At 41.3% G+C, this 17,744-nt stretch overlaps 1 protein-coding gene across 1 annotated transcript in view; it reads right to left on the bottom strand.

Moving 5' to 3' along the window:
• Positions 1–6,992: 6,992 nt before the first annotated feature.
• The window catches only part of LOC133568897 (uncharacterized), a 51,859-nt gene continuing 41,107 nt past the window's right edge, over positions 6,993–17,744 (bottom strand). Inside the window, exons 10-26 of the mRNA XM_061921091.1 lie at positions 17,429–17,515; positions 17,153–17,297; positions 15,418–15,942; positions 14,861–15,081; positions 13,204–13,303; positions 13,020–13,122; positions 12,807–12,951; positions 12,626–12,708; positions 12,437–12,544; positions 12,243–12,361; positions 12,003–12,168; positions 11,522–11,613; positions 11,355–11,426; positions 10,655–11,290; positions 10,385–10,590; positions 8,642–9,225; positions 6,993–8,268 (exon numbers count right to left, since the gene is read on the bottom strand). Coding sequence (XP_061777075.1) covers positions 7,077–8,268; positions 8,642–9,225; positions 10,385–10,590; positions 10,655–11,290; positions 11,355–11,426; positions 11,522–11,613; positions 12,003–12,168; positions 12,243–12,361; positions 12,437–12,544; positions 12,626–12,708; positions 12,807–12,951; positions 13,020–13,122; positions 13,204–13,303; positions 14,861–15,081; positions 15,418–15,942; positions 17,153–17,297; positions 17,429–17,515 — 4,584 coding nt within the window. The 3' untranslated portion in view covers positions 6,993–7,076. The remainder of the gene's footprint in view (positions 8,269–8,641; positions 9,226–10,384; positions 10,591–10,654; positions 11,291–11,354; positions 11,427–11,521; positions 11,614–12,002; positions 12,169–12,242; positions 12,362–12,436; positions 12,545–12,625; positions 12,709–12,806; positions 12,952–13,019; positions 13,123–13,203; positions 13,304–14,860; positions 15,082–15,417; positions 15,943–17,152; positions 17,298–17,428; positions 17,516–17,744) is intronic.

Raw genomic sequence — 17,744 nt, 5'->3', positions numbered from 1 at the left:
TGTAAGTATGCTGAGGACTACTGACCTATTGCCCCCCCCCTCACATTTATATAAGTGGATGGAAAAAGTTCTTGTCAGGAGACTGAATTTTTTTACTTGAAAGTAGGGGACTACTGGCCACATAGTTTAGGAAAGGACCATCAACAATGGACGCTGTGGTGAAAGTGAGTCACCAAATAGTGAAGACTCTCAGAATGAAGGAAATAATGTTTGCTGTGTTTTTTGAGGTAGAAATGGTTTATGACTTGATGTGGTGGGAAGGTTTATTAATAGAAGATGGGAATTAGAGGTAAGTTCTATAATTGCTTTGTTGATTTTCTATCCAACAGGAAATTCAAAGCTAAGGTCGGATCAGAGGTGTCTGAATATGAGATAGTAAATGGTATACAGCAGGGGTGTCCAAACTTTTTCCACTGAGGGCCGCACACTGAAAAATCAGGGCAAGCAGGGGCCATTTTCATAATTTTTATTTTAAAAAACAATACAATATATGTATAAAAAATATACATTCAGGCCTACACTCAGTTATGATCCCGGGGACCCCAAAGGGTTTTGGTTAAAAAAATATCTAAATAATGTGTCATTATGCAGTATTATAATTTTTATGATTATGCAAGTTTTAAATCTCTAGATCAAAACATTAGGAAAAAAAAAATGGAAAAAACACAAAATATGCAATATTTTCACCCAATAACTTTTTTAGGTGGAATATTTGAGATTATATAATAATTGGAGCCTTAATTTAGGATTTTGATTCATTATTATTTTTTGAGCAATGACACTTAAAAACAAATCACACTAAAATAATTGGGGATCCAAAAGTGTCCTACTTATCAAAGTATTAAAGAATAAATTATACATTTTTTTTTTACTGTTTACTTTTAGCACAATAATCTCGAGATCAACTTCAGATCTATCCGTCAATTTTAAGTGTTATTGTTGCTTATGTTTTGTTTTTGTTTTAGGCCCTTCTTTAAAAAACAGCTCGGTTTTTATATGGCAAAATACAAAATATGCAACATTTTCCCCCAAGAATATCTCAAAGTGGAATATTTAATGTGACTTAATCAAAGCCTTGAATAGGTCAATAATTCAAAACGACATTGCTTTTGATTCATTATTATTTTTTAAAGAAAGAAACAGCCTGCACGGCAACTTTGTGTTAAAGGAGTAAAAGCATTGGAACAGTTTCTTGTTACATTTCACCTGTTTGCTCTTTTATACCACTTTTTATGTTTTAAATTTTTTTCAATTGTATTCCTAAAAGGTGCCGTGGGGCCGTTAAAAAATGGCCCCCGGGCTGCACTTTGGACACCCCTGGTATACAGTATGTAGCCAGGTGGAAAAATGAATTTTACAATGTAGTTTCGAGAGGACTCCAGTAGGGGTCAGTGTGACATCTGTGGTGTGTTTGCAACTGTCAAAGGAGTAGACACTGCGAAGAAGCCAGAGTTGGATGAGCGCCCAAAAAAAAAGAAAGTTTTTGTTTTGTTTGAGTAAATTTGTACCTTTGGGAGGTAAATATTCCGCATAAATAAAAGTTTTATGCAGTTTACCTCATGTTCTGTAGGGAAATGGTGCTGGTATTAATGTAAAGTAAAGTATTAATGTATATGTGTGGCTTTCCATTTGAGGAATCATTTGGTTACTTTTAAAAACTAACTAATAGTGGCGGTGCTTTCACCCATCTTGCTGGCAAAGCTGTTACTGTAACATATAGCGACATAGGTGGGATTTTTGGAAGCTACAAAGGATAAATATTCACCGTGTTGTTCATTTACTGTATCTTTATGTATTTGTAAATGGATACTACTTTTGTTGCAGAAACGTACGTGTACTTTTGTTGCTACTTCAAAGGTCATTCAGGAGATTTTGGACAAACAAGGTAAACATCTCTTCAAGTTGACATTCTAATGTATTAACTTAAGACCCACCTATGTATATGTATACATATATATATATATGTATACATGTACATATATGTATAAAAAAAATCTCCTGATGACTGAGGGAACCTCATGGAACAGGTCTGTAGAGATGTAGTCTTGTGATTTTTCCCACACCTACATATATGTATACATATATATATCTATGTATACATACATACATATGTATACATATATATGTATATATACATATGTATACATATACATGCATATATATACATATATGCACATATATATGCATATATATACATATGTATACATATATGCATATATACATATGTATACATATATATGTATATATGCATATATATACACATATATGTATATATACATATGTATACATATATATGCATATATATACACATATATGTATATATACATATGTAAACATATATATGCATATATATATACATATATGTGTGTGTATATATATATATACGTATACATATATATGTGTATATATACATATATAGCTATACACGTATGTATGTATATATATATATATATACATACAGATATATGTGTGTGTGTGTGTGTGTGTGTGTATATATATATATATATATATATATATATATACATCATTATCATTATCATAGCAGTCTGTCGAGCGCGACAATGACTGTATCATTTAGTTTCGGATCATAGACCTCCACTCAGCCCTGTCTTTTGCCTTCAGCTGCCAGGTTGCAGTGTTGGTCTTCAGTTCCCTCAAATTGGGTTTAACGGTGTCCTTGTACCTTAGCCTTGGCCTCCCTCGGTTTTGTTTCCCTTCCTCCAACTGTGAGTAGAGCAGATGGCGAGGGAGCCGCTCTTGACTCATTCTCTCTACATGCCCGACCCATCTCACGTTCGTTTGTCAGTCCAGCTCAACTTAGGACCTCTGTGTTCGGGATTTTGTCTGTCCAGGAGATATCCATGATGGTCCGAAGGTGGCGCATCATGTAGGCGTGAAGTTTTCTGACTTGCAACCTGTAGATGTTCCAAGTTTCCGCACCGTACAAAAATGTAGCTAGCACAGTTGCTCTGTACACCTTGCACTTGATGCAAGTAGAGACATGCTTGTTGTTCCTGAGTCTTTCCCTTAATTTCCCAAACACAGCACTCGCTCTCCCCATCCTGAGTCTGATCTCATCATCAAGCTTGGCAGTTTCTGTCACTGTGCTTCCGAGGTACTTGAAAGTTGGGCAATGCACAAGTGGGTCTCCCATGACACAGACCTCCCCTGGTAGGGCTCATACTTGGGTGGCTGGTACAAGCATTTTGTCTTCTTGATGTTTGTTTTGAGGCTGATCTGACTAGCTGTTGCTGAAAACTTGTTCCCAAGATCTTGTATGTCCTCTACATTGTGCACAACTATAGCACTGTCATCCGCAAACAGTAATTCTCTCACAACCTTAACTGTTGTCTTGCTCTTTGCTCGAAAGTCAGCAACTTTGAACAGATCTGCATCTTTTCTTGTCCGGATGTAGACCCCCTTCGATGTGTCCTTGAAAGCAACCTCGAGCATATATAAACATATATATATATTTTTTTTTCCATTAATCTTCATGTGTCTTACTTGTATTTTATTCTTTATCTCCACACATGGTTCTTACTATTTTACAAGTTTTATTATATTTCTTTTCCAACGTTCCTCAGATGAGCTGTCTGCCTCAGGGGTTTTTGGTCGTGCTTGTGTCAGCGTCCTGGTGGCCATGGTCTGATGATCTGCTGATGCAGATGTCTCCTGTGATAGTGTTTACTCACATGTCTCCTTTGTACTCAGCCATGCATTCATTTGTCCATATAGATAGATAGATAGTACTTTATTGATTCCTTCAGGAGAGTTCCTTCAGGAAAATTAAAATTCCAGCAGCAGTGTACAGAGTTAAATAAATGATAAATGGGTTGTACTTGTATAGCGCTTTTCTACCTTCAAGGTACTCAAAGCGCGTTGACACTACTTCCACATTTACCCATTCACACACACATTCACACACTGATGGAGGGAGCTGCCATGCAAGGCTCTAACCAGCACCCATCAGGAGCAAGGGTGAAGTGTCTTGCTCAGGACACAACGGACGTGACGAGGTTGGTACTAGGTGGGATTTGAACCAGGACCCCTCGGGTTGCGCACGGCCACTCTTCCACTGCGCCGTCCCCTTTATTAATGATGAACAATTATATTCATCTGCGATTATTGTGATTAAGTTTGAGTTAACTTTGAACAAAATGCGATTCAATTGTAATTGTTTGACAGCCTTAATATATAAACATATATATATATATATATATATATTGCACAGTTAATGTTTTGCATCCCCTGTCATCCTAGAGAGAAGCCAATGGAGGAGCCAAGATCACAGATGCCTTTTTGACAGCTGCAGGAGGAGGTCGCATAATCCACTGAAGTCTCTGGTAAGAGCTGACTTAATATCACAATTTTCCCATCCAAAAACTTGCTGGTTGACGTAGAGAAAACATGTTCGCTTGACCGCTCTCTGTTAAAGTTTCACAACAAACAAAGAAACACCGGCTGTGTTTTGGTGCTAAAGGCAGCTGCAATCCACCGCTTTCCACCAACAGCATTCTTATTTATAGTCTCCAGTATTAATTGAACAAATTGTAAAAGATTCAGCAACACAGATGTTCAAATTACTGTGTAATTATGCCATGAAAAGAGACAACTTTTAGCCATGTGTGGTGCTGGGGTAATATGTCCGCTACAGCCGGTGACGTCACGCGCATGCGTCATCATACGTGTCATCATTCCGTGACGTTTACCACAGGATACTTTGTGGGAAATTTAAAATTGCAATTTAGTAAACTAAAGCGGCCGTATTGGCATGTGTTGCAATGTTAATATTTCGTCATTGATATATAAACTATCAGACTGCTAGTAGTGGCTTTCAGTAGGACTTTAAACCTTTAGTATTTCATTTATTTAGGGTTCAACTACCAATGTTTACCTTTCAGAATAAAGTTCCCACATGTAGTTTTGTGTCCTGTGCTGAATAAGGATTGATAACAAATACCACAGGGAAGTGTCATTAGTCCAGTTCTGTTTAATGTGATGATTAACGATATGTTAATGAATATTGATTGAAGGGCTGGCTCTGCTCTTTATGTTGATTATGGAACTATTTGGGTGAGGGGACTAGATCCTGTAAATGTGAAAAACATAATTAAAGAAGCAATAAGTAAAGGAGAACAGCGGTTATGTTGCTGGGGATTTAAGATATCTCCCAGTAAATGTTGCTATGATGTTTACCAGGAAGAAATGAATAGATGTTCACAACATTAACTATAAGTATAAATATGGAAAAAGTAGAGTATTTCAAATATCTTGGCATGTGGTCAGACAAAAAATATGTGTCAAAGATTCATATTCAAAAAAGCGGAAGCTAAGTGATAAAATCAAAATGAATGAGAGCTACTGCTGGGAAAGATTAATTAATGAATGTACATAGAGCCATGAGAGCAGCTATTGATTATGGAAGTTTCATTAATGGGACTGCAGCTAAAACACATTAAATGAAAATAGAGAGGAACATAAACAAAGCATTTTGGATCCGTACAGGAGAAATGAAAACAACACCGTTTCAAGTGATACAGATTGATGTTGGAGAAGCACCGTCAGACCTTCGCAGAGATAAATTAATGCTTCATATCGGGGTCGACTCAAGGAATGTGGCCATGAAAACCTTGCCAAAAGTGTAATTCAGGAATGGTGGGAATATAAAACATAAAAAGGCAATAGTTTAGGCAAATATGAAACAGGAATATTGTGGTCATGTAGTTAATTACCTGCAGTTCTACCACACACCACAAAGGGGCATGCTTGGATTATTTGTTTTAGCACAAATGACACATAGCTCCAGCAAGAGGTGTCCTGCCTTATATATAACCCACTAAGTTATCACAAATGTCAAATAAGTAATATCATTGTTAACTCAACTCCCCTATCAGTAATATTACCATTTGGTTGTTTCCAGAAGCAGAGATTTAAATAGTAGAATTAAAGAGTGAATGGTCAGAAAGTACGATAGGGTATCAGACAAACACAGTGGGGCAAAAAAGTATTTAGTCAGCCAGCGATTGTGCAAGTTCTCCCACTTCAAATGAGGACAGAGGTCTGTCATTTTCATCATAGTGGTACACTTCAACTGTGAGAGACAGAATGTGGAAAAACTTCCAGGAATTCACATTGTAGGAATTTATTTGTAAATGATGGTGTAAAATAAGTATTTGGTCAAGCATTCAAAGCTCTCACTGATGGAAGGAGGTTTTGGCTCCAAATCTCACGATACATGGCCCCATTCATTCTTTCCTTAACACGGATCAATCGTCCTGTCCCCTTAGCAGAAAAACAGCCCCAAAGCATGATGTTTCCACCCCCATGCTTCACAATAGGTGTGGTGTTCTTGGGATGCAACTCAGTATTCTTCTTCCTCCAAACACCACCAGTTGAGTTTATACCAAAATGTATACATGAATGATACAGCAGAGGATTGGGAGAATGTCATGTGGTCAGATGAAACCAAAATAGAACTTTTTGGTATAAACTCAACTGGTGGTGTTTGGAGGAAGAAGAATACTGAGTTGCATCCCAAGAACACCATACCTACTGTGAAGCATGGGAGTGGAAATATCATGCTTTGGGGCTGTTTTTCTGCTAAGGGGACAGGACGATTGATCCGTGTTAAGGAAAGAATGAATGGGGCCATGTATCGTGAGATTTTCAGCCAAAACCTCCTTCCATCAGTGAGAGCTTTGAATGCTTGACCAAATACTTATTTTACACCAAATAATGTCTTTAAAATTCCGACAATGTGAATTCCTGGATTTTTTTTCCCCCCACATTCTGTCTCTCCCAGTTGAAGTGTACCTATGATGAAAATGACAGACCTCTGTCATCATTTGAAGAGGGAGAACTTGCACAATCGCTGGCTGATTAAATACTTTTTTGCCCCACTGTATAAACAAAAGTACTTGGCTCGGAAATGTCTAAATACTTTTCCACAAATGAATGATGCCTACAAAATGTCCTATTCTTTAACCTTCCTCTTTTTATGAGATTAAAAATAACTGTCCACACTGACATATTTTAGTTGTACGACCAGAGAAAATCTTCATGTTTCCAAAATAAGTTTATTGGACTTCTGCCCAATCTCGCTGCCTTTCCCTCTCGCACTCTTTCTCCTTTCCACGCCTCATGGTAGCTATGGCAACGGCCTCGTCAAAACACATGCTGAGTGGGCTCTCTCGGAGCGAGTCCCTACTGGTGACACCATCGTCGCCTTCTTTCCTGTGCACACTCTCTTTCTTCACCCTCGCTTCTTCATCAGGCACGTCGGCGTCTCTCCTCTCTCGCTGCTGCTGCTGCTGTCGGAGGTTCAGGGCCGCTAGCTTGCAGTGTTGAGGTTTTGGGGGGACCACTGGAACAGCTTTAACTTGATAAACTCTTGGTGATTTGGAGATGACCAGCTTCCTTGCGGCTGCTCCTTGGCTGGCTCCTCGCATCTGATAGGTCATAGCTTCTTTGGACTGTGGAACATCACAACTGACCTCTTGGAGTTGTGTCTCTTTAAGACTTGGCATCACTTCCTCAAGGCTGCGTTTTTCCTCTTTTGCCGCCTTTTGATCGCCCTGCTCTGCTGAGTTGGTCTCATCCTGAAGGTCTTTCCCTACACTTGTCTCCATCTCGTCTTCCATGTCACACTTGCTCTTGTTTGTCACTTCTTCCTCAAAGTGCACAGGATTCTCAAATGAGACCTGAGTATCCTCACAATCACAGACTTGTCTTGTACCTATCTTTTTTTCTTCATCTTCGATCAGTTCACAGATGACCTCCTCGAGCTCATCCCAGATTTTCTTGATTGTGTCGTCAAGCCCCGAGTGGCGCACTGCCATCTTTTCATTGTACAATCTTTGAGGCAGTTCTTCGCTATTTTCATTTGCGAGAGCTTCTGAGATGCTTCTTTTGGTTTCAAGCTTATTTTGCTCAAGTGAGTTTCCCGTTTCTTCTCTGTCTTGTCCAGCGTCTTCTTTCCATTCACTCTCTTGTCCACCATCCTGGTCTGCCTTAAACTCCCCTCCTGCTCCTCGAGAAACATCTTTGGTCTCCTCCTTTTCTTTCTGGGTGCCAAAAAAGATGGAGACTTGAAGTTGACAGACTTCTTCTTCATCCTCCTGTTGTCCCGTGTCCACCAGTACATCAGAGGCCACAACGTTGGACTCATCTGTGTCCTCCTTCTTTGAGAGCTCCACACTTTGGTGTGATGGTGGTTTTAAATCCTGATAAAGACCAGTTTCCATGACATTGTGATCTTTGTTTGTTGTTCTGTAAAGAGAAGAATGCAGAAGGTTATATCTTGTAAATAAAAGTCAAATGAGACCTGAGCATACAGGTCATATCAGCCAATCATTACCCGGATATCTAAACCATACAGTTTTGGGTAAACTGCTCATTTAAGAGGGGATAAACTATACTACAGTCTGGAGAGCTCAGTAGGTAATTACACTTTCTCTCTGAACAAGGGCACCATAGTTAATGGTGTAACATGACTATTACCATTTGTATTATTGTAAGTATATTTATATTGTTTGTAGTATTATTATTTTTTTAGACATCCATAATTCTCAGGAGACACGTCATATAAACATTTCATAAAAGCAAAGTGGAGAAGCAAAGTGGAGAAGCAAATCCTTTTCACCTTAGGCTGTTCTCATCGAAGTCAACATTGTCATTGTTTTGTGGTATCTCCTCTCGCTGCTGACCATCTTTCATGTCCCCTCCGATCTCTTCTCCATCATTTAGTTGCTTAGTAGTAGAAAAATCAAGAGGACCTCCACTCACTTCACATCTCTGTGACTGATCTACTTGAGCGCTAACATCATCACTGGTAGTGCAGCTAGCTTGTGCGTCATCGACTTGAAGATCACAGAAATTGTTTAAAAAGAAATCAGGAGGGAGGCTTTTAACAAACAAGCTGTCCTCTTCCTCACTGCTGTAATTATAGGAGACTTCATCATCTGTGATGTCTTCGTCAGAGCAGCTATCTGGTTTGCCCACTGGTGAGGTCATGTGAGGCAAACTGAGGGATTTTGCCTGTCGCTCGTTTGCCTTGACGCTGAGCTGTCGTTGGGGCTTTGGTTGGCTTTGACTGCTTGTTTCAGGACTTGTATTCGGGCTTATGTCGGTCCCAGTGAAATGATGTGACGCCTGCTCCATGACTTCATACTCGTCATCCGAATGTCCAGGAGTTTCAACTGAGAATTCATTTAAGTGGAGAGGAACCTGAAAAGAAAGGACAATGTTGCTTATGTAAAACAAAGCCGTTTTAGTAATCAGAAACAAGAAACAAATGGGTGGGGAAAAAAATCTGGAAAAATAAGGGAACCTAACAAGAAACATTGACACTTAAGTACAGCTTAACTCATCTATTTCCCAAGCATGACCTATCTTTTGGTTTAGTTTTTTGGGCCAAAGTTGTAAGATATACCTTTGTGTTTCTGGAGCAGGTCGGAAGCAAGGTTTGTGTAATGTTTAGGGATGCACCGATTAATCGGTAACCGAATATATTCGGCCGAATATGGCAAAAAAAAGCCACATTCGGCCTTCGGTGGAATGAGTTAAAAACAAGGCCGAATAGTGGCGTGTGACGCAATTTTTTGACGCAGTGACGTTGGGATATGTTGTGAACCTGTATAAGTGTATGAGGTTACAAGCACACACTTAATTGAGATTTACTTGAGTCTTCTGTTTACATTATTAGCATATCTACTGTGGCTAAGCAGACTTTTGCCAAAAGGACAATAATTCATTTGTTGTGGGTTTATCCACTTTAATGCACTTTATTTTTTTGGAGAATGCATGTTTTGTTTGAAGGCCTAATATAAATGAAAAACTTTGTGCTTTTTTTGAAAAGAAAGACTACTGGAATATTAAAAAAAATGTCAATATTCAATAAAAAAATTACTTTATTTGAAAAACATGTCTAAATATTTATTCTATGCTATTTATGCAATATTAAAAAAATGTTGAAAAACTGCATTCATTATTCGGTATTCAGCCTACGGCAAAGCGTTTAAATTTTATTCGGCTTCGGCCACAAATTTTCATTTCTGTGCATCCCTAGTAATGTTGCTTAAGTCTTAAACAAGATATCCGAGTTCAAAAGATAGGCCACCGCCTGGTTTTTGGACACATTATGAGGTCCTCAGAATGTCTAAGTCTCCAATAAGGCCTGTCTTTTGACCAAGGTCTCAGGCTAGAAGAAGGTGTCTTGAGCCGGACTACAATCATTTAATGTTAGTATCAAAACATGCATTCTGGTTTATTGCCCAATTCACCATCTGGTTTTCTAAAACCTTCTGACATGATTCTGATGATCTCGTTCTTCTAAGATGTGTTACTTCTTTCTGAACAGGAGTTATGAGCATACAGAATCAAATACCTCATAGGGAACGCTGCCATCCATGTGATCCAGGACGCTGCAATCCATTTGGTCCAGAAATTCAAAGTTGTCTTGAACATAGCCCGACAGCGCCTGGTCATCAGGCTCCACCTCTGTGGAGTTGAGTACGTCGGAAGAATCAAAAAGGTTGTCCTCATGTTCAGTTGCGTCCTGCTGAATTTCATCTGGTGCCTCTCCTTGCATTTCTAAGTGAGAAATGTTTTGATTATCCATGAACAAGCGTGATGATATTGTAACTTCTGACCTTACCCTTGAGATCACGCTTGTCCTCAACATCTTCATCTGCATTGGAGTTCAGGCTTTTGGCGTGTGTCTCTTTAGGCCCACATTGATCTTCTGTCACTATTTCCCATCCACAAACCTTTTTGTCCTCCTCTTTTTTGTCAACTAAAGTAGGTACGTCCTTGTCCAAAACTTCTTTCCTGTTAATCACTGCTTCAGTTTCTATATTCCCTTCCACTTGTCCACTGTCCTTCCTCTCCACTTTGTCTACTCCATCCTTAACCTCCACCTTTTCACCCTCCTTATCCCTGCCCCAGTGGACGACCCTATCACAGCCACCTCCTTGAAGCACACCTAACGCCAGGTTCGACGTGATGTGAAGCGGCACTGTTACTATGGTAGGCCCCGTGATGTGCATTGCTGCTCTTCGACCCACTTTTGTGGTGAGTCCCGGTGACCTGGACAGTACGTTGTCAGTTTCTGTGCTTCCTAAACCTTCAGGGTCAAGGGCTGTGTAAATTCCTTGTGTGCCACCGCTTACAAGTCCTGTCCCCCTGCGATAGGTCACAGCATATTCACTTCCGCCAATTTGACCAGGAGATGCCGCAGCCTCCAAGCCCGACATTTTGGTGAAATTAGACGTTTGGAGAGCTTGTTTAGAACCTGAAATTAAAGTAACAATGAAACTAAATGCAAAGTGGTCAATGACGTTTAAGAAGAGCCGCACCTTCATTTGAATATAACGGGATGCTGAGGGAGTCCATGCTTCTCGCAGGCCTCAACAATGGTCCGTCTTTTTCTGAATTGGAAATAAACACATTTAATTCTGCCATTGACTGCGGTCCAATGACCAACTAAAATGGTGGTTCTGCTTGGTTATCCCAAAATGTGTACCTTTGCCTTTATGGCGTCGTCTCGGGTCATGGAACCGACCGCCGATATTGAAGATGGACATCCACTTCCTTTGTTTAAACGAGCCTTTCCTCCTGGGACAAAAAACCATGACATGAAAACCTCTCTGCCTAATTGCCACAGTGTAATTACTGTATTTTGGGAATTCTATAGATGTAAACATGCCTGTGACCATTCTCATAGACCCAGGTCATAGTATTCTCAGAACACTGAATCAAGTGGAACTGGACTGTTCATAATGTCTTAGAAGAGGTTTCACTTCTCATCCGAGGTTCATGGTCATAGACTTAGATAGGGCCGCTCTGAGGACCTTGTGCAGGATCTTAAGTACTTTTCCTCCATGAAGCATATTCTAAGACAATCTGAACAGTTGGGATTGATTCAATACCCTGAGTGTACCAATGAACTTCACAAGAATCCTGGAAGGACTCTAGATACTGTACCCATATGTGGGTCTACTCACTTGTCAGTCCCTTCTATGATAGCGTGGTAAGGTCTTATTGGAAGAGGACCATCTCCTGGACTGATGTTTCCAAAGTTGGCGGGAGGGTGAGCCTTTAATGAAGGTTCTTCCTGACTTAAAAGGGCTGGTGGGGAGGGAAGAGACTTCCTCCTGTTGCACGATATACCTAAATGAAGTGTAATGTCTTATATATTCCATGTGGAAGACACATGTGATCTGGCTTAGGGGGCGAGTGATTACTTGGTTCTGGAAAGAGCTGAGCGGCGTGAGTGAGGATGAACTCCACCACGATGGACTGAACCCTGACCTCCATGAAGGCTGCAGTACCATTGAACCCAGACACCTCGATGTCCTTTGACCTAAAGAAAGATTAGAGTATTTGAGCACTACATAAGGATGAGAACGTGTGATCTAAATAGGAAGAGTCATGTCACCTGAGAAGATTTGGTGCCCAGACGATGGCCAGGTTCCTGGCATGCATGTTGGTCTCAGGTGAGTATGATGCCATCTTGGCGAGGTGGGACATCAGAAACTCAAGAGTCCTGAAGGGAGTCAGGCAAAGACATTGCAGTACAAGAACATCTGTGTTTCAGTGCTCACCAATAGGTTTTCAAGGAATGAACCTGTAATGTGGCGCTGAAAGTTCTTTCAGGACATCGCTGATTTTTACCAGACGCTCCTCTTCCAGCTGAACAGCTACCGCCTCCTGTAGCGTGTGAAAGAAATTTCAGTGTTCGGCGTTCACAAGATACTAGGAAATATTTGCTGTGGTTGGCACAGGCAGATGTAGTCAAGTCACTCAACAGCAAACTTGTCGTAAAGTTGGTAGGTTAGCAGCGGGTTGGGAAGCTCTCGGAAATAGGCTTTGCAGAGCGAGCTGACGCAGTGGATGTCCTGCAGGTACACGTCCTTGTGGAGTTCGGGTGTCCCATCACTCTCAAACTCGCTCCTGGAGGCAACAGAGGTAGAATGTTGCCTCTGATAAAAGAGGAGTTCAAAATGGTGAGAAAAACTCACCTGAGTTTCTGGATGTTGGACGAAACGCCGGACAACCTGTAAATTCCGTCCACGATGCCGTGTTGCTCAACAAACTCAGTGCAACAACGCAACACCTGTGGAACTGCACGCGAAAAGTGGCATTTACATATTTATTCTTACTTTTACTTAAGTAGCCAGCATAATCTCCTTGAATGTCACATACCATCCTGACTGGAGGCGTTCAGGTGCTCCTGAAGATCACAACCAAACACCTTCTCCTTGTTGGCCACTTTCCTGCGGACTCTCCTCATGGTTCCCTCTGGCTTTCACACCAGGGTTGTCCTACTGTGACCTGCTAAGTCCAGAGCCGTGTGGAGCATATGAGACTCGACTATGAGGGTTTGGATGCCTTGCTGCTTCTGCCGCCTTCAATGCAAGTTGCTGGTTGCAAGTTGCTGAAACATTTTTAGTTCCAATGGACTTAGGTCTGCAAAAGCCAACACAAGGACTGTAAACGATCACACAGTCAATATCCTTTTTTTTTTTTGCGTAAGCGCTTTGCCACTTCCTCTCCGATGCATTTGATTTATTTTCAAATGGAAGGCCACACCCATGCCTTAGACTTACTCTACCTAGGTAAGCAAGCATCTAAATGTCCATACCAAGTCTCCCCAAGCTCAACTCATCCTTGCAGGCCCAGTGTGACCCCCCCGGCTCGCATTAGCATATTACGGAAGATCGCAGGCCTGTCTGTGCAGCGGAAGTTTTAACAACCTGAACAGCTAAGTCACTTAGAACTTCACCAGTCTTAATTTCGTCGTCCTCCTGGACCCTACTTACTTAACTCCATTATTACGTCCCAAACAAGAGAATTAAACTTCAACTATGATTAAGAAAGTTCTGTTCCTACCTTTACTGTGCATTGGCACAGGCGTTGAGAAGCACAAACAAAAAAAGTGACGCAAGAAACCACCAAACTTCCTCTGTCGACTTCCTGAATGTCACTGCCTTTGGTGTGCACTTGCTGCGATTGGCGGAGAGATGCTTCTACTCGGCGTCCATTTCTCTTCAGTCAAGCTGTTGAGGTTTCAAAAACTTTCACAACGCTAAAGTCAGTCCAAAAGTTTAATTGAGAGAAACTTAAATGAAACTCTTGAGAAAAGCTTTTGTTATTTCAATGAGCAGACAAAAACACTTCTCTGTCTGTAGTCAACAACCTTTTTACACAAATATACAAAGAAGGTAAGACTTTTGATTCTGCTCAACAGTGAAAATGTTTTTGCATAGAAATGGTCACAGAGATCCCAAAAATAGTGCATTTTAGTTCCTATTGCGGCAAACTCCTTAATCTCTTAATTGCATTTATACAAACACTGACAGCTGTTTAGATGTAAAAAAAATCCAACAAAAAACAGTTTTGTGAGATTGAATATTGTCTCTGAAAGAAGACACTGCGTGACTGCTGGTAAAAGTGTGGATAGGCATCAAGCTCGCATGCCAAACACAATCAATGATGTTAATGTACATGAGAAAAGGATGAAGGTCCGATCAAAGATTAGCTAAACATGATCCTTTTGGGGGGTTCATGTCAGGAAAACAAAGTCAGTCAAATGTGGACTTGAAAGGATTTCTACAACAACTAAAAACTGCTGATAAAGCAAAATGATCTTTTAACAATTTTTTAAAGCAAAATAATCAGTCATCCCAAAACATCAATAAATATCAACAATATTAGCATGTGGGTTTATTGTGACCTTTTGTGTCACAGCTGCGTCATAAAAGCTTAAATGTCGTTAACCACTTACTTTGAAATATTCAACTTTTCTTTTTGTTCACCTTCTTTCTGTATAGAGTCCAGTGGATCCACACCGCCCCCTTCAGTCCTTAGGTGGCATTACATGTTGATCCTCCAGGGTGCTCGAGCACTCCATGGCCTCCACGGCAGGGACACTCGGAGACCAGCTCTCCCCAAACACATCGTCCTCCTCTGGCCTGCAGTAAGGCGGGATCTCTACCACTACATACTTTTTAGCCCAGCCGCTCAGGACTGCCTTCTGACGAACTTCGTGTCCCGGCAGGTCGGCCTCGGACCAAAAGGGGGCTGTTGCAAAGAATGTAAGACTTTGGTTATTGTCTTTCAACACATTATATGGAGACATTTGATGTGTAGCTCAAGTCATTTTACGGCACAAGTGGACTAAAATAAACAAAATGAGTACTTAGACCAAAAAATTGATCGATTACCTTTTTCAATTGTCAAAAACTGTTAAGTGGTGCTCTAACAAAAGTAGTAGTGTGTGTACATCGTAATGTTAGATTGTTGTAGATTTGTAAATTAGCTCATTTATGCACCAACTATTAAAGTTTGTGAAAGTATTAAAAAAAAAGGCAGCGCATCAATCCATTGTTAGTTTGTGTTACATGGTTCTTCACTTACACGACATGGTGGAGGTCCGCTGGTATGCGCTGCAGGGCGTGAGGCCGTTGTGGGCGGCAGAGGCGGCGTACAAGAACTCTGAGCGAGGCAGTTGGGGTGACACCGGCAATGAGTGACACTGTCGTCCTGGCAACTGCTGCCAGTAGTAGGACGAGGCCTGCTGGGGCCCGGCGGCGATGTGTGCAAGGGGTCGGCTGGTGAAGGCGCTGCCAGGGGGTGAGTGCAGGTCGAAGACCAACGAGAAGACCGACTTGCTGGGTACGTCAAAGAACTTGATCTTGCCCCCACACAGGTCCTCTCGCGCTGTGAAGGGGTTGACCTTCTGGGCCTTGGGGGCTCGCTGGGCAGGCGGGGGCTCGTAGTACGGGTCCTGGACGTTCACCTTCCTTCCCGCTTTGCAGGACAAAAGGTCCGACTGGCTGCGGCTGAGCCAAATGTTGCGGCGGGGCCGGGGAGATTTCGGGGGGATTTTGTCATCGTGGAAGATGAGGGGGTTGAGTCGCTTTAGACCCTGGATCTTCTCCCCTTGGATAAACACCCAGAAAATGTAATACTTTTGTAATTAAATTACACAGTTAACCACTAGGTGGCAGCAAAGACTAATGAAACATTATTGCTTCGAGGTCAAATTTCTATTTAGAACTAAAGGCCTACTGAAAGCCACTACTAGCAGTCTGATAGTTTATATATCAATGATGAAATATTAACATTGCAACACATGCCAATACGGCCGCTTTAGTTTACTAAATTGCAATTTTAAATTTCCCGCGAAGTATCCTGTTGAAAACGTCGCAGAATGTTGACGCGTGCTTGTGACGTTATTGGTTGGAGCGGACATTTTATCCCAGCACCACTCATGGCTAAAAGTCGTCCGATTTAATCGCATAATTACACAGTATTTTGGACATCTGTGTTACTGAATGTTTTGCAATCTGTTCAATTAATAATGGAGACGTCAAAGAAGAATGCTGTTGGTGGAAAGCGGTGGATTGCAGCCCGCTGTAGCAACACAAACACAGCCGGTGTTTCTTTGTTTGTTGTGAAGCTGTAATATGGAACAGAGCGGTCAAGCGAACATGTTTCTCTACCACATGTCAACCGGCAGGTTTTGGTGAGAAATTGTGGTAATTAGTCGGCTCTTACCATAAACATGTCAAAGAGGCAGCTGTGACTTTCTTGGCTTCACTCAGAGACACTGGCGGTCACCACACCCCTCCGACTTTCAGGTATGACTTTATAATCCCACTAAAACACTAGTAACACAATGATCAGATAAGGGATTTTCCAGAATTATCCTAGTAAATGTGTCTAATAACATCTGAATCACTCCCACTGCCCTCATCTTTTTTTTTTCTAGTCCTTCACTCTCATTATCCTCATTCACGGATCTTTCATCCTCACTCCAATTAATGAACAAATTGTCGCTTTCTCAGTCCGAATCGCTCTCTCTGCTGGTGGCCATGATTATAAACAATGTTCAGATGTGAGGAGTTCCACAACCCGTGACGTCACGCGCACATCGTCTGCTACTTCCAGTACAGGCAAGGCTTTTTTATTAGCGACCAAAAGTTGCAAACTTTATCGTGGATGTTCTCCACTAAATCCTTTCAGCAAAAATATGGCAATATTGTGAAATGATGAAGTATGACACATAGAATGGAGCTGCTATCCCCGTTTAAATAAGAACATCTCATTTCAGTAGGCCTTTAATCAAATTAATAGTTGTAAATGTTACCTTTGGTGGCGTTTGTCTTGTTGCCGCCCTCTCCGCCCAGAGTGGGGGGGCACAGGTGCTCCACGTATTCCACCTTGAGGCGCGCCAGAATGTCATCCAGGTGCTGCATGATGTCTGTGAAGGAGGGACGGAGTGTGGGGTCCATCTGGACAGAGACAGAGTGTTGAAATGTCTTTCACACGGAGATCCAATGGCAAAAAGTGATTGTGAATCAATTGAAATGATTTGATGGATTGGTTCCATTCTTCACATTAGAAAAGATAAAACAGAACTAACATTGCAGCAGTTGAAGGCCAGTTGGAGGAAGTCCGGTGGACAGTCGCCAACCATGTGCTGGAAGGTGTGATAATCCAGGCCAAAGTTCTGCTCAAAAGCACAACGAGAATATGTGAAAATATAGAAAGTGTGTGTTGGGTTATTTTCATCATGTCAAACGTATATCATCATCCTTTGGAAGTGATAAAACCTACTCAGTGGTTAGAGTGTCCGCCCTGAGATGGGTAGGTTGTGAGTTCAATCCCCGGCCGAGTCATACCAAAGATCATAAAAAAATGGGAGCCATTACCTCCCTGCTTGGCACTCAGCATCAAGG

This window comes from Nerophis ophidion, linkage group LG14, assembly GCF_033978795.1.
Source record: "Nerophis ophidion isolate RoL-2023_Sa linkage group LG14, RoL_Noph_v1.0, whole genome shotgun sequence".
NCBI classification, from domain to species: Eukaryota; Metazoa; Chordata; class Actinopteri; order Syngnathiformes; family Syngnathidae; genus Nerophis; species Nerophis ophidion.
This window is presented reverse-complemented; position numbering and strand designations above follow the sequence as displayed.